Below are 15,271 nucleotides of genomic sequence, written 5' to 3'. Positions count from 1 at the left end.
TCCTTCGCATTTGTCGCGTATGAAGATATAGCTCTCCTTAAAACTCACAACAAAAATGCATTAACAACTTTTGAAGAGATAGTGCATGCTTATATATATATATATTAACAATTTGTAATAAACACTCACCTTCACGTTGGCTCTTATGTCAACTCTCTTGTGTATGACAAACTTAAAAAAAAAATTAGGTGCAAAAACAACTTAAGTTATTATAGGCCATTTAAATATAACAGCATTGTAATTGATCATCTTCTTAAGTATACTTAGACTCATATAGTAAATGCAATAGCGCTTCGTTGCGAGTTAGGCTAATATGTTTTTATTAATATTTACACTAAAAAAATAGTTAGAGTGATAGGAACTTCTCGTAAATATACAGTTTTATTAGTTGAACTAGCTAGTATACATAACTCATTTCTTTCTTAAGTCGACTTAGGCGATTATTGCTTATGGCCACAGATATATTGGCCGATTTTGAGAACGTGACCTAGTACGATCTCTTTGTTGACTTAATCTATCAGCATGATTTTCCTCACTTTCATTTTGTCTGTAGTTTTGCACATTTCTATTGTGACGTGTATTACGTCCGATGTTAGCATGTCTTCTACCTCTTGGCATTTCTTTCACCGAATCAAAGTGGTCTTCTTTATGTCACTCTGAGCTCTTGATTGCTACTTTTCTTGTTTTTAAACTGGAATTCAAATTAACATACTGTTAGCGCCATCTTTTAAAAATATAATTGAACTGTGAGCACGCGTTGAAATGAAAATTACACAGAACAGAAATGGGAAATGATCAGCAAAAATAATATATAGGTATTTTTGAAATTTTTCTTTAAAATATCTACGGAAAGTGTGAAAAAAATCTCTTTTCTTAAATATCTTAAGTAAAAACTTCTAAAATATTAATTATGTTTGCCGATTTCTGTTGTGTGTATTTTTCACACCATTTATTCACTGTTTCACTTGTTATCAGTCATTTGCAAAATTAATATATAGTCTGTAAATTTTTCGTGAAAATATCGTTGGAAAATGTGAAAACAATCTCTTCTCTTAAATATTTCTGACGCACTTTTTATATCTCTTTGGTTGATGCCTGGAAACTGCTTCACTTGAACACTTTACCAAATAAAACACTTTCTTCTAAGTTTTAACACTTACTTTCGCTATGCACTATTACTGATAACCTTTGGTAATCTTCTAAGAAAACGGCCTTGCTTAAGTACTTTTTTAGCGACGACCTGTTCAGGTTCGTTGAGCTAATGGTTTTGCTTCGGTTATCCCGAAGTGTGCGTGTAAAGAAGAAGTATTTAAGCAAAGTGTTAAGATAGTCACAGCAGCATTGTGTTACGATTAATTATTGCAGGCGGTCAGCTACAGCTGTGCCTGCTAATTTGTATGTTTCTATTCTATGCGAATGCAGGCGTTCAGGCGTGCAGCCACTGCTGTCTGAATATATGTATATGTATGTATGTTTGCATTCCATTGAAATGTATGTAATGGAATGAAAATTTAGGCATAAATACTGCTGCGTTAACTTGTACATATGTGAGTAAAATGTACGCTCCATGCAACCGTTTAAAATAACAACCACACGCGTAAAAAGAACGCTGCCTCGTGTATACTGTGTGTTGACGAAGAAGTAAACGAGATTTTAACCAAACATAGTTACAAACTTCTCCACATGTGTCTCTTCAATGTGGCAAAGTTTGGTTAAAATCGGTTGAGCCATTCTCCGTAAAGTTCATCACAACGCGAAAAACGGCTGAATTTTTATATATATAGATAGATTAGTGAAGTCAACATGCACAGACTTGGTTTCGTTTAACTTGACACACCATGTTTGGTCCAATTTTGAGTCGGATTAACTGATGCTTGTATTTTCTGAATCGCTTCTAAGTGTTTTTCATCAGTTGCTAATACTGCAGTATCATCGGCAAATGTTGCAGTTGTAGTATTGCTGCCTGTGGGTATATCGTTAGTATACAAGAGGTACAAAACTGGCCCGAGTACACTGCCTTGCGGGACACCTGCATTAATATCTTTCAGTTCTGAATAGACATCTGCTTGCTTTATTCTAAAGTATCTGCTCGTTAAGTAGGATTTTAAAATGTTTGAGTACTGGATTGGTAGAACTGCTTGAAGTTTATGGATTAGTCCCTCATGCCACACTTTATCAAAAGCTTGCGATACATCCAAGAATACCGCAGAACAGATTTGTTTTTCTTCCAGTGATTTTTCAATTACATGAGTAATGCGGTGCACTTGATCAATCGTTGAGTGTTCATTTCGAAAACCAAATTGATGGTTTGGTACAAGGCATTTTGCATCTAACAATGGTTTTAATCTTTTTAGCAAGATTTTTTCAAAAAGCTTAGATAAAATTGGTAACAACGATATTGGTCGGTATGATGACACATCGTGTGGTGGCTTTCCTGGTTTTGGAAGCATAATAACTTCCGCTATTTTCCATTGTTGCGGTACGTATTCTAAACGAAATGCAGCGTTAATCAAATGTGTCAATTTGACAATAGCATTATTGGGCAATTCTTTTAATATTTTCCCTGTTTAAGGTCATAACCGGGTGCTTTTTTGCTATCTATTTTATTTTTAATAGTGTCCTTTACCTCTTTAAAGGAAATCAAGGGGATTTTATCGATTTTTGTCGAATAGGATGAGGTATATTTTCTAACTCATCTCCTTCGTTAGGATGAAAAATGTTTTGAAGATATTCGGCAAATCTCTCAGCGTTTTGTTCGTTAGATTTGGCCCAGCTGCCATCATAATTTTGTATTGGTGGGGAATGCATAATAGGCCTTTTCAAGGTTTTAGTTGCCTTCCAAAGTGAATAGTCCGTACGTTTATCGCTCGTTAAATTTTCTAGAGCATCTCTAATGGAGTAATTTTTAAGTTGTTTTATTTCTTCTTTTAGTTGTGTAGAGAGTTTATTGAGTTTGGCTTTGTCTTGTGGTGCTCTGGTTTGTTGCCATTTTCTTCTCAATCTACATTTATTTTTTATTAGCATTAAAATCTCCCTCGGACAACTATTTCCTTTAAGTCTTCTTTTTATTTCCGGTGTGCATTGCCAGGCCACTTGATGGATACTTTTGATATATTATATTTTTCGATATCTTCGTTTAATTTCTTTCTCGATTTTATGGAAGCATTCAGATTTATATTTTCCTTTAGAATTAACTTAAAACTTTGCCAGTCGGTTTTATGTATACAATTGTTGAGTGATCAGAGTTTAAATCAGCGCTTTCTTCTACTTGTAGATAGTTGCAACTGATATTTTTTACTATGAAAAAGTCTATTAAGTCTGGAACTTTGTTTTGATCTGTTCCCACATTTGTTCTGTTCTCATTGTGAACTTCACATGTGAAAAATTTCCCATTTTCGTAAAATTACCCTAACCTTACACAAATTTTATAGAATTTGTTCGCAAAACTGAAAGTGGGGAACACCACTCGATAAAATGTAAGGATTGTTTGTTGCTTATTAAACTTAGTTAAGAATTATTTTATATCAGACTAGCGGACCCTCACCCGCTTCGCTGGGCGAAAGAAAAATATAAATGAAAAGTGTTCTTTGTTTTTTTCTTGTTTCATCATTTAATTCATGCTCGGCCATTATTTTGTGACTTATTCTAATAACAATGTTTTCTTTATTTTAGTGGATTGCTCTAATGATTGTAAACTAACAACTTATTCTAAAGCCTTCTGATACACAAAATTTATGATTTTATTTTCATGCGGTGTATAACTATAAAGTAACGATGGTTTCCCTACTCGAGAACATCTTACATACAGTTGCCCATGTCCAAAGCATGGATAAGTTAGGTCAATTCCACATAATTGAAGTGTTTGACCTTGAGACTTATTGATTGTAACAGGCAAAGTTTGTCGAAAATCACCGGCCAATACACTTAGTGCACCACCAAATATGTTTGTGTTATTTCGAAAATCTTTCAGTGTTCTATTTAAGGCTTCCAGTGATTTTTTATGAGCCATTGTACATTCATCCCATACAATAACTTTACATGTTTGTAAAACCTTTCCCATTCCAGAATTTTTAGAAATGTTGCAAGTTGTCAAGATAGTCACAGCACAGTGGCCGAAAATCCTGAAATAGGAAAGGGCTTCCAAAAAAAAATAAAGATAAAGTGCTGGCTTTTTGGAAGAAATTGAGCAATTCCCTGAATAGCATGGGCCCACCATCAAAATCAATCTCCGAATGGAAAAAGGTGACTATCAATGCAATGTGGCTATGGAATGTGCCATAATTTATATAGCCATTGCTTACAGGTTTGGATTGATCAAAAACGATACGTACGAAACAAGCCTGTCGAAAATAACAAAAATAGGAAAAAGACCGGTGGAGGACCTTGCAAGCAACATGTTTTTTCTGTATTAGAACAGTCAATTTTGGATATAACTGCGTCAGTAGCAGCTGCGGAAGGTGTCGAAGATGGCAAGCCGTTTGGTTTGAATGCAACGAAATCACCTGGTAAGCGACGTGAAAATAACAGTAGGGATGAGGACAACAGCTCTAGTGAGGACTCTGATGTGGAATGTAGTTGCATGGACAATAGCTTGGACGAAAATAGCACCGAAGCTGCCGGTGACACGCAAAGGGAAAGTGCTTTGCCTGCACAAAAAACCAGCCAGCAAATTCGTAAAAAAATTAACCCTTAATTGAACTAGATGTTCAAAAGGAAATGAATGACAACGTCAGAAAGGGCTTGGAAATCCAAAGTCATCACTATACTCAAATAGAAGGCCACTTAAAGGAATTAAGCCAAGCCCTCGAAAACTTTCAAAATATTCAAAACAGTTTACTAAAGGAAACAAAACGCCACAATTCGGAAATTGAACGGCTCAGAAAAATTGAAGTTGACCGTAAACTCATACTTATAAACAGCCGAATCGAGGTTCAAAATTTGAAAATAATAGCTGCAAAGAAAAGCTTAGGCAATAATTAGAATGTTTCGAACGTTTTTGTACAAAAAATTAATTTTATGTACTTTATTTTTTCAAATTGGTAAAGCAAGATTAACAATAAAGCCGCTTTTGAGCTAATACAAATCAGACATTTCTTTGAAGAGTGTCATTCAATTATAAAAACATTTTGTCATAAATTTACATAAGGCAATTGCCTATATTTGCTCTAATACGCTTAGCCCCATTAAGGTATGATGAATGCAATTCAGATTTTTCAAACTGCACGTGTTCAGAAATTTCCGGTTGAGAAGCTCTATTTGAAATAAAAGGTGTGTCATCGCACCGATACTTTAAGCATATATCGTGCAACGCGCAACAGACATTAGTAATATGAGCTGCTTTCTTAGGCGAATAATGTAGCTCCTTGGCTCCTGAAGGCGAGTTCCCAATTGCAAAATCAGAAACAGAGAATCGGCCGTTGGAATGTATCAAACAACTTTTTTATTGTACTTACCTTTCTACTTCCACTCATTTCGATGTAAGAATAAGCACAAAGTATTTTTATTTGAGAATGGCACATTTGGTTCGTGCTTACATTTTGTGTGAAGAGATATGTGCACGTAGACAAAAATATTAATCACCATGTTAAAAACATATGTTACATATTTTTTTTTATTTAACTCGTACCTACTTGAAAAGCTGAAAAGCGCTCAATGTATGGTGAAATTATTTTTAAAAGCACACCAAAAACCCATTTTTTGGTCAGATTCATCCCACTTAGACAGCGGATTAAACGTTTTCATATTAACATACATACATCAACTAGCGGACCCTCTGCCTGCTTCGCTACGCATATCAGAATTAGAAATGAATAATTAACACTCGACTTAAATTCACGCTATGTGTATTTATTCTTTTTTACAATATAAAATTAATGTTAATTTTAAACTTAAACTAACACAAAGCCTTTTCGTAAACTACATTTTTTGTTTTGCTCTGAGTTGTGGTATAAATAAACAGAACTGATGGCTTTCCTACGCGTGAACATGATACATATAATTGTCCGTGGGAGAAGCATGGATATTCTAAGTCAATTCCGCATAATTCCAGCGATTGTCCTTGTGCTTTGTTTATTGTCATTGCAAATGCAAGACGTATTGGAAATTGCAATCTTTTGAAGTCAAAAGCTAAATCTGGTGGAATCAGCGGAATACGCGGAATCAATACGTCTTCACCTTTGAATTTTCCTTTTAAAATTGTTGCTTTAATAAGATTATTCATGACCCATTTGACTGCTTATCTTGTTCCGTTACACAATCGTGGCTGATTTAAATTTCTAAGCAAAATAATTGGTGCACCAACTTTCAATTGAAAGCGATGAGCCGGCAGTCCAGGTAAGTCCAAGGAATTTAAAAATTCTGTTGGATAATTTACAGCGTCATCTTGATTTACATATAACTGTATCAATTGATTTAAATGTTACAATCTCACCAGGCACATCATTTAAAATATTCGCATTCAATTGACCAACATCCTTATTCTTCGCAGCCAGTATTGCTCTTTCAGCTAACCAATTGTGATTTTGATAATTTTGCGCAATATTTGGAAAAACACTTGAAACTAATTGTTGTTTTGTGTGTGCGAAATTACAAAAACTATCTGGCAAAGGGATTAAGCCAGTAGCAGCATCAATAGGAATTTGTCCATTTCCTATCTTCAGAAGTAAATAAACTCGCAGATTTGTTTTCAAAGTCAAAGTTTTTACGTTCCTCCATAAATGGGATGTCTTTAAACATGCTTTTAATTCATCTGCTGGTGTTGAACGGGGAATTACTCGCAAAGTTTGACGAAAATCACCAGGCAATAATATTAAAGCGCCACCAAATATTTCTTGATTATTACGTAAACCTTTCAAAGTTCTATCCAATGCTTCCACTGATTTTTTATGTGCCATTGTACAATCATCCCACACAATTAATTTGCATTGTTGCAAAACCCTTCCCATTCCAGAATTTTTTGAAATGTTACATGTTGGATTTTCATTACTTTGAATATTGAATGGTAATTTAAGTGCGGAATGCGCTGTACGGCCACCATCTAATAATGTAGCAGCTATTCCAGACGATGCAAGCGCTAATGCTATATTGTTTGGTGATCTTACAGTCGCTAATAACAACGAAATCAAAAACGTTTTACCGGCGCATCTAAAAAAACATTCCTCCACTTTTGTTTTGTATAGCTTGCATCATAGAGTCATATGCATGTTTTTGTTCTATATTCAATTTCGGCAGATTCAAATTTATAAATGTGTTAAGATCATTTATATCGTATTGTTGTTCACGTTGTATATCTTGATTAAATACATCATGCATTGCTCGATTAGGAGGTGGTAAACCTAATTGTGACAATAATTTATTTGCAACTACTAAGCACATATCTTCAATATGAGATGGAAAACATGTTGCACAATAATTGAAAATAATGTCCGTATTTGATGCGGTGTACCTGTTGCGGATGCATCTGCAAGTGTTGCATCCCAATGATTATCATCTTCAAGTGCATGCAATTCTTCACATGCTCGCCGGTAAGTTTGACAGAGGCGCCCATTAACTCTTTTCAAATTCAAAAAAGACGTTGGTCCACGAACATTAATTAATAAAAGACCCAAATAAAAACATTCAGCCTCGCTAGGATGCACTGTATAAAGTCGTCCAACGGCGTCACTTTCAAAAACACCAGGATAACCATCAACAGGTTTTCCTCTTTTACGTCTTTCCCATGTGTAATATGTTGGTACTTGTGAATTAAGCAGTGTTTTAGCAAATTGATCTCTTTCACATAATTTAACAAAAGAAGTTATTGTGGTTGATGGCGGTCGCTCTACAATTGTCTGAGCATTATCAACAGTAAAATACACACGCTGTCCATTTTCCAAATGAACTGCTAAATGAATAACAGCTGGACTACGGTCATGAATGGAGAAAAACAAAATTCGCCAAACTGCCTCGTTACTACTAATGTACCTGCCCATTTGGTATTGAGTTATTTCATCATTTCGGTTCTCTGCAACTCCAAAAACAGCCATGTCACTACCTTTGTTAATATACTTGCAGCAATCCCTGAGAGCGCTATTTTAGTTATACCTGCTTTTAGGCATTTATCTCGTAAACGTACGTTTGCCCATATGAAATTGTCTACCTAAATGCATAAAAAAAGTTTTAGCATAACTTTTTCGAGTATATTTTGTAACATAAGATACATACCTACATACATGTATAACACATAAATACCTGAATACATATCTACATACGTACATACTTACATACACAAACATATTAACTTACATATTTAAATATTAATCTTAAATTTAGCAATAAGAGAAATTAGAGTAAGAGTAGAACTTTAAGAGATTTCGTTAGATGTAAGCTTTAGATAATTAAGGTTTACTGTAAATAAATTTGAATAAAGGAGTAGAGTTATTTCGCAGACACCGAGAAGTGAGTTTGTGTTTTAATAACGTTAATATATACATACAGGAGGATTTATTTTTTACATTTTGCTCGTCGGCTTTCGCGTTTTCTTTTCTTGGTTTTAGACTTTCACCACAAAAAAATTACGCAAGCCCTTGAACAAAGTTATACTAATAGAAACCTGATCTTAATACTCGAGCTACCATCAAATTAAGGGGGTCTTCTGGTCTCGAGGCCCTGAAATGAAGGGTTTTTTTGGGGATTGATTGTGACAAATCCTGTGAATATTTAAAAATTTTTTTTTTTTTATTTTAAAGGTACATGTCTTGGCTTTTAAAAAATGGTTTTGACTTTGAAAAAAATTAACACCCGCGACCTTGAAATGGCGCTGAAGACGTCCACCTCCAAACGAAACAGGTCTCCATTTTGGTCACGGTTTTTCCACCTGGGTAATCAGAAAGCAAAAATTAGATATGCGTTGTCTTCAGAGTTGCCCTGGTTAAGTTTTCCCGGGACAGATTTTTTTTTTTAAATTTTTTTCAAAAGTTATGCAACAATTTGCAAAAAAAATTTTTTTTTGCTCATTTTTTGAACTTTAAAAGGTTATAAAAATGGAATGAAAAAAAATTTCAAAAATCGTACACGGGGAAACTTAGCGGTAAGTTTTCCGAACCTTTTAAGATCAAAACCATTGAAATCGGAGTATAACTACTATGAAAAGTGTGACCAAAATGCTTAAAAAACACGATTTTCGGGGAAACGCGTTTAAAGATAAAGTTTATGATAAAACGGCCGGAGGAGGGTACACTTCGGTGCCCAGAAAAATGTGAAAAAATGCGATTTTCAAAAAATCCTTTCTGTGGCGTATTCTCGCATACACATACAACAAAATTATGCAAAAAAAAAAATCGATTTTTTTTTCGCTGGAGACCAGAAGACCCCCTTAACACATTTTATTTTTTAAAAGAACATTTATGAGCATTTGTCTTCAGCGCTATACCAATGCTCGAACACTTGGAGCATGAAATTTAAGAAGTATTGTAACAGAAATCCCTGAGAGCGCTATTTTAGTTATACCTGCTTTTAGGCATTTATCTCGTAAACGTACGTTTGCCCATATGAAATTGTCTACCTAAATGCATAAAAAAAGTTTTAGCATAACTTTTTCGAGTATATTTTGTAACATAAGATACATACCTACATACATGTATAACACATAAATACCTGAATACATATCTACATACGTACATACTTACATACACAAACATATTAACTTACATATTTAAATATTAATCTTAAATTTAGCAATAAGAGAAATTAGAGTAAGAGTAGAACTTTAAGAGATTTCGTTAGATGTAAGCTTTAGATAATTAAGGTTTACTGTAAATAAATTTGAATAAAGGAGTAGAGTTATTTCGCAGACACCGAGAAGTGAGTTTGTGTTTTAATAACGTTAATATATACATACAGGAGGATTTATTTTTTACATTTTGCTCGTCGGCTTTCGCGTTTTCTTTTCTTGGTTTTAGACTTTCACCACAAAAAAATTACGCAAGCCCTTGAACAAAGTTATACTAATAGAAACCTGATCTTAATACTCGAGCTACCATCAAATTAAGGGGGTCTTCTGGTCTCGAGGCCCTGAAATGAAGGGTTTTTTTGGGGATTGATTGTGACAAATCCTGTGAATATTTAAAAATTTTTATTTTTTTATTTTAAAGGTACATGTCTTGGCTTTTAAAAAATGGTTTTGACTTTGAAAAAAATTAACACCCGCGACCTTGAAATGGCGCTGAAGACGTCCACCTCCAAACGAAACAGGTCTCCATTTTGGTCACGGTTTTTCCACCTGGGTAATCAGAAAGCAAAAATTAGATATGCGTTGTCTTCAGAGTTGCCCTGGTTAAGTTTTCCCGGGACAGATTTTTTTTTTTAAATTTTTTTCAAAAGTTATGCAACAATTTGCAAAAAAAATTTTTTTTTGCTCATTTTTTGAACTTTAAAAGGTTATAAAAATGGAATGAAAAAAAATTTCAAAAATCGTACACGGGGAAACTTAGCGGTAAGTTTTCCGAACCTTTTAAGATCAAAACCATTGAAATCGGAGTATAACTACTATGAAAAGTGTGACCAAAATGCTTAAAAAACACGATTTTCGGGGAAACGCGTTTAAAGATAAAGTTTATGATAAAACGGCCGGAGGAGGGTACACTTCGGTGCCCAGAAAAATGTGAAAAAATGCGATTTTCAAAAAATCCTTTCTGTGGCGTATTCTCGCATACACATACAACAAAATTATGCAAAAAAAAAAATCGATTTTTTTTTCGCTGGAGACCAGAAGACCCCCTTAACACATTTTATTTTTTAAAAGAACATTTATGAGCATTTGTCTTCAGCGCTATACCAATGCTCGAACACTTGGAGCATGAAATTTAAGAAGTATTGTAACAGAAATCCCTGAGAGCGCTATTTTAGTTATACCTGCTTTTAGGCATTTATCTCGTAAACGTACGTTTGCCCATATAAAATTGTCTACCTAAATGCATGAAAAAAGTGTTAGCATAACTTTTTCGAGTATATACCTATACATACAAGAGGATTTATTTTTTACATTTTGCTCGTCGGCTTTCGCGTTTTCTTTTCTTGGTTTTAGAAATTCACCACAAAAAATTACGCAAACCCATGAACAAAGTTATACTAATAGAAACCTGATCTTAATACTCGAGCTACCATCAAATTAACACATTTTATTTTTTAAAAGAACATTTATGGCAACTGTCGATCCATATTGATGGATTTCAAAAAATGTATGGATTCAACCGCTGAATAATTTCGTATATTTTAAATCCATCTAAACTTTTACATTTGCGCATTTATATATATGTATTTAACATTTAATTTAAGTAAACGTTTCAATATTTGTCAAAAACTTTGAACTTCGAAAAATACAGGCTGATGGTTATTAATGGAATCAAATATATTTAACGAATTTTTATTTTATCTAAATCATTAAACGTTCAAATGAAGCTCAAAATATTTTTCCAGTTTAAAAAAAAGCAATGTGCTTTGATGCCGTGTCACGCATGCATAAAAAGGAAAGGAAAGAGAGGACAACTATTGCGTTACGAATAATACAGTCGCATACGTCACTCGACATAAAAACAATGTTATTCATATCTGTGTATATTATTCATTTGCGTGTATTCTCATTCCGTATACGTAATGTCCGTAGAAGGGAAACACGCAAATATTATATTTTTCACGCTTACACAACGCACGCATACTTTTACCGATTTCTTTAAAACTTCACATACACCATCTATGGACCAATACCAATGATCTGTGAAAGTTTGATTGAAATTGGTGAATGCGTTTAGGCGTGAATCGGCGACTAACGAACACAAAAAAACGTCTCCATTTTTATATATAAGATATATAGAAGGTAAAAACATTAAAACAACAATTATAAATTCGGTAAGGATGATGATGATACAATTGGTTTTATTTTAAATTCTTCAAGTAAATCAAATTAATAATCCTCATAGAGAAATGGTTCATTACCATGCACACAGGAAGAAGGCATATGCAAATACAAATATGTGAATTTATATACATATGCGCATACACTGTGTATGCGCATAAAGTGTACAAATCATTTTGATATAATATGGATTTTATTTCAGGGTCTTATAACAAAACAATATATTTTAATTTCATGTTTTTTAAATTAGTATTTCATTCTCTACTTAATACTAGAAAACAAAAAGAAAATAAATTACAACAACAAAAGTTTTAAAACAAAAACAAAATTTAGTGCATATTTTACGCGTCAAAATAAAGTGTACAGCGTGCATCAGTAGTATTTTAGCGATGTTGTACCGTAACAAATACCGCTATATTTGGTTGTTTACTTCCTTTTTCGCTGCATTGAAACTTTTTTCATATTGTATTTTAATTGGTTGCGATCGGCAGAGAGAAAAGTTTTTGTCTACAATAAATAAAATTGTATTATTAATTTTTTTCAATAATGGGTAAACAAACTTCGACTGATGTTAGAGAATTGGTACTAAAGCTTCGCAATGAAGGTAAAACCTTTCGTGAAATTGGCTCTTTTGCCAACAAAAGCCATAATACTGTGAAAAAAATTGTTGACAAAGACAAAAAGCTCGGCAAAGAGGAAAATCGCCCAGGTACAGGCCATCCAAAAGTTTTAAATAAGACTGAAGTAAGGTCTATAATGCGTGATGTGAAGAAAAATCCCTTTAAAAGTGCGGTCAAAATATCACAAGAAGTTTCAATTGCATCAGATAGTAGCGTAAGTGCTGCCACAATACGTCTAGCGTTGCACGCAAATGGGTTACATGGTCGTCTCCCACGAAAAATCCGCTAATATCGACGGTAAATAAAAAGAAAAGTCTTGATTATGCAAAAAAATTGGAAAATTGGGATGTTTCTTTCTGGAATAATGTCCTGTTTAGCGATGAAAGTAAATTCGAGGTATTTGGGCAGAAAAAAAACCGGTTAAATTCTGGAGAACCAAAAATAGTTAGTATGCCGAAATTTGATAATCACAGTTAAACATGGTGGGTGTTCAGTGATGGTGTGGGGATGTATGGCGGCAAGCGGAGTTGGCAATTTGGTTTTTATTGAAAGTACCATCAACAAAACAGTTTATCTGAATATTTAAAAAATAATAATTTGCTAACCAGTGTGCAGAAATTACACTTGCAGGGATCTTGGATCTTTCAACAAGATAATGATCCCAAGCACACAGCCAAAATAGTAAATGAATGGCTGCTTTACGTACTCCTAAGACATTGGATCATCTTCCACAGGCGCCGGACTTAAACCCTATTGAACATTTGTGGGAGCATTTAGACCGCCAAGTCCGGAAAAGGACAATCACCAATATAGATGTACTGGAACTCATTATAAAGGAAGGGTGGGATAAAATTTCATCTGACGTGACAAAAAAACTAAATGAGTCGATGCCCCGAAGACTGTCTTTCGTTAAAAGCAAACGGGAAATCAACAAAATACTAAATCGATATCATTTTTGTAAAATATATCTCTGTACACTTTAGTTTGACGCGTAAAATATGCACTAACTTTTGATTTTGCTTTAAAACTTTTGTTGTTGTAATTTATTTTTTGTTGTTTTCTAGTATTAGGTAGAGAATCAAATGCTAATTTAAAAAACATGAAATTAAAATATATTGTTTTGTTATAAAAGACTGAAATAAAATCCATATTATAACAAAAGGCTTTGCACACTTTATTTTGACGCTCACAGTATATATTTACATACATATATATGCTCACTCAAGTAGGAGAGAGCCAGATGTCGAACGTTGCCGAACGCGGGGGCCGATTGTGCCTCTTTGTCGTTCGTTCCGCGCTCTCGTTCGCAGTTCAAGCAAGGTAACGCCGCATGAGCAAGATAGCGCCGCATGAGCAAGGTAACGCTGTATGAGCAATGTCACGGTTTTGGTGCATGCAACCGACTAAATCGAATTATGGTAACGTCTTAATCACGTCAAAAACTATCAACTAAGTATATTTCACTAGGACTACTAACATCACAGACAGTAAGAGCTGATTTTGATAAAGTTTTTGACCAGTTGACATTACACAGATTAAAGGCGCCCAGCACACAAAGATTGTCGTCGCCTACTTTATTCAAAGCCAAAGAATGTTGTCAACATGGGCTGTGTAGAGGTTGTGGCTACTGTTAGGCGGAATATACAAGGTACAAACAAAAATGGATTCAGAAATACCGCATGTGTGGTATGCAGCCTCAGATGCGTGATGTTTACATTTCACAGCGATTGAAACCCCTGCGCCTCTAGCATATCCAGTTAAATTAACATTTCTATCCTTCCGGAAAATATTGTAGATGGTGGAGCCAAAATACTCCTCGCTAAAGAAGTTCTCGTTCAACCACGTCTCGATGATGACAATATTGTCGTATTCTTGATGTGAGCTTAACAATCTTACAACCTGTGACTTGGTTCTAATACCAGAGATGTTTTGCATATAGATTTTTAGGCGGTTAGATTCTCCGCCTGCCCCGATTGATTGCACTTGGAAATCATTTGCAACTCGTCGTTTTTTGGCAAGAAACTGAACGGGCGAACGACCACGTTAGTAGGCCACAATTCAAGCCCCAATAGCTTAGAGTATGACACCAACTTTGAAACGTTTTTCATAGATTTAGGCTGAACACCTTTCTTAACACGACTGTAGCAAAAGATGGAGTTTTCTTCAATATTAGTGTGTTTAACACTTTAGTCTTTAAAATGCTCAGTTACTGAAGATGAGAGAGGTGATAGATGTAACCATCTTATTTTTGGAACAACGCTTAATTCATTATTGTTGTTAATCCAAAAATCAGAAATTTTTGAGTTTGCCCCTATTATTTTTGGCAACCGATTTCCACATGGGGCTTTTATCTGCATTAAACGCGGAACTATCAGCGTTGTTGTTGTTTTAACAGCATAGTTAGCCCTGTCAGTGTAAGTATATCATCGGTCGTCTTCGTCTAGCTCATCTAAGGGTAGGCCCAGGAAACATGCTGTTTCGACAGGTTGGGTCCAGAGGGAGAGGGGGGTTAGATGAGTCGGTTTGAGGGGGCATGTGAAGAGGTGGTTAGTGTCGTGCGGGGTACCTTCACATGCCGGACATGTGTTTGGTATGTCGGGGTCAATTCTGGATAAGTAGGAGTTTAACCTGCTACAATATCCAGAACGTAATTGTGCCAATGTTACACGAGTCTCACGGGGAAGCTGGAGCTCTTCATCTGCGATAGGTGGTGGTTGGACTCCGATTATGGCATTCACAGGAAACCTGCGGTAACACCCCA

At 34.7% G+C, this 15,271-nt stretch overlaps 1 protein-coding gene across 1 annotated transcript; it reads left to right on the top strand.

Moving 5' to 3' along the window:
• Positions 1-4,093: 4,093 nt before the first annotated feature.
• Positions 4,094-4,791, top strand: LOC128869133 (uncharacterized). Its single transcript, XM_054111622.1, has 2 exons — positions 4,094-4,242; positions 4,304-4,791. The coding sequence occupies exons 1-2, from the start codon at positions 4,204-4,206 to the stop codon at positions 4,691-4,693; spliced, it is 429 nt and encodes a 142-aa protein (XP_053967597.1). The 5' UTR covers positions 4,094-4,203; the 3' UTR covers positions 4,694-4,791.
• The last annotated feature ends 10,480 nt before the right edge of the window (positions 4,792-15,271 follow it).

The sequence above is a fragment of the Anastrepha ludens genome, chromosome X (genome assembly GCF_028408465.1).
Source record: "Anastrepha ludens isolate Willacy chromosome X, idAnaLude1.1, whole genome shotgun sequence".
Lineage (NCBI taxonomy): Eukaryota > Metazoa > Arthropoda > Insecta > Diptera > Tephritidae > Anastrepha > Anastrepha ludens.
The sequence above is the reverse complement of the archived record's forward strand: the minus strand, read 5'-3'. Positions and strand labels throughout refer to the sequence as shown.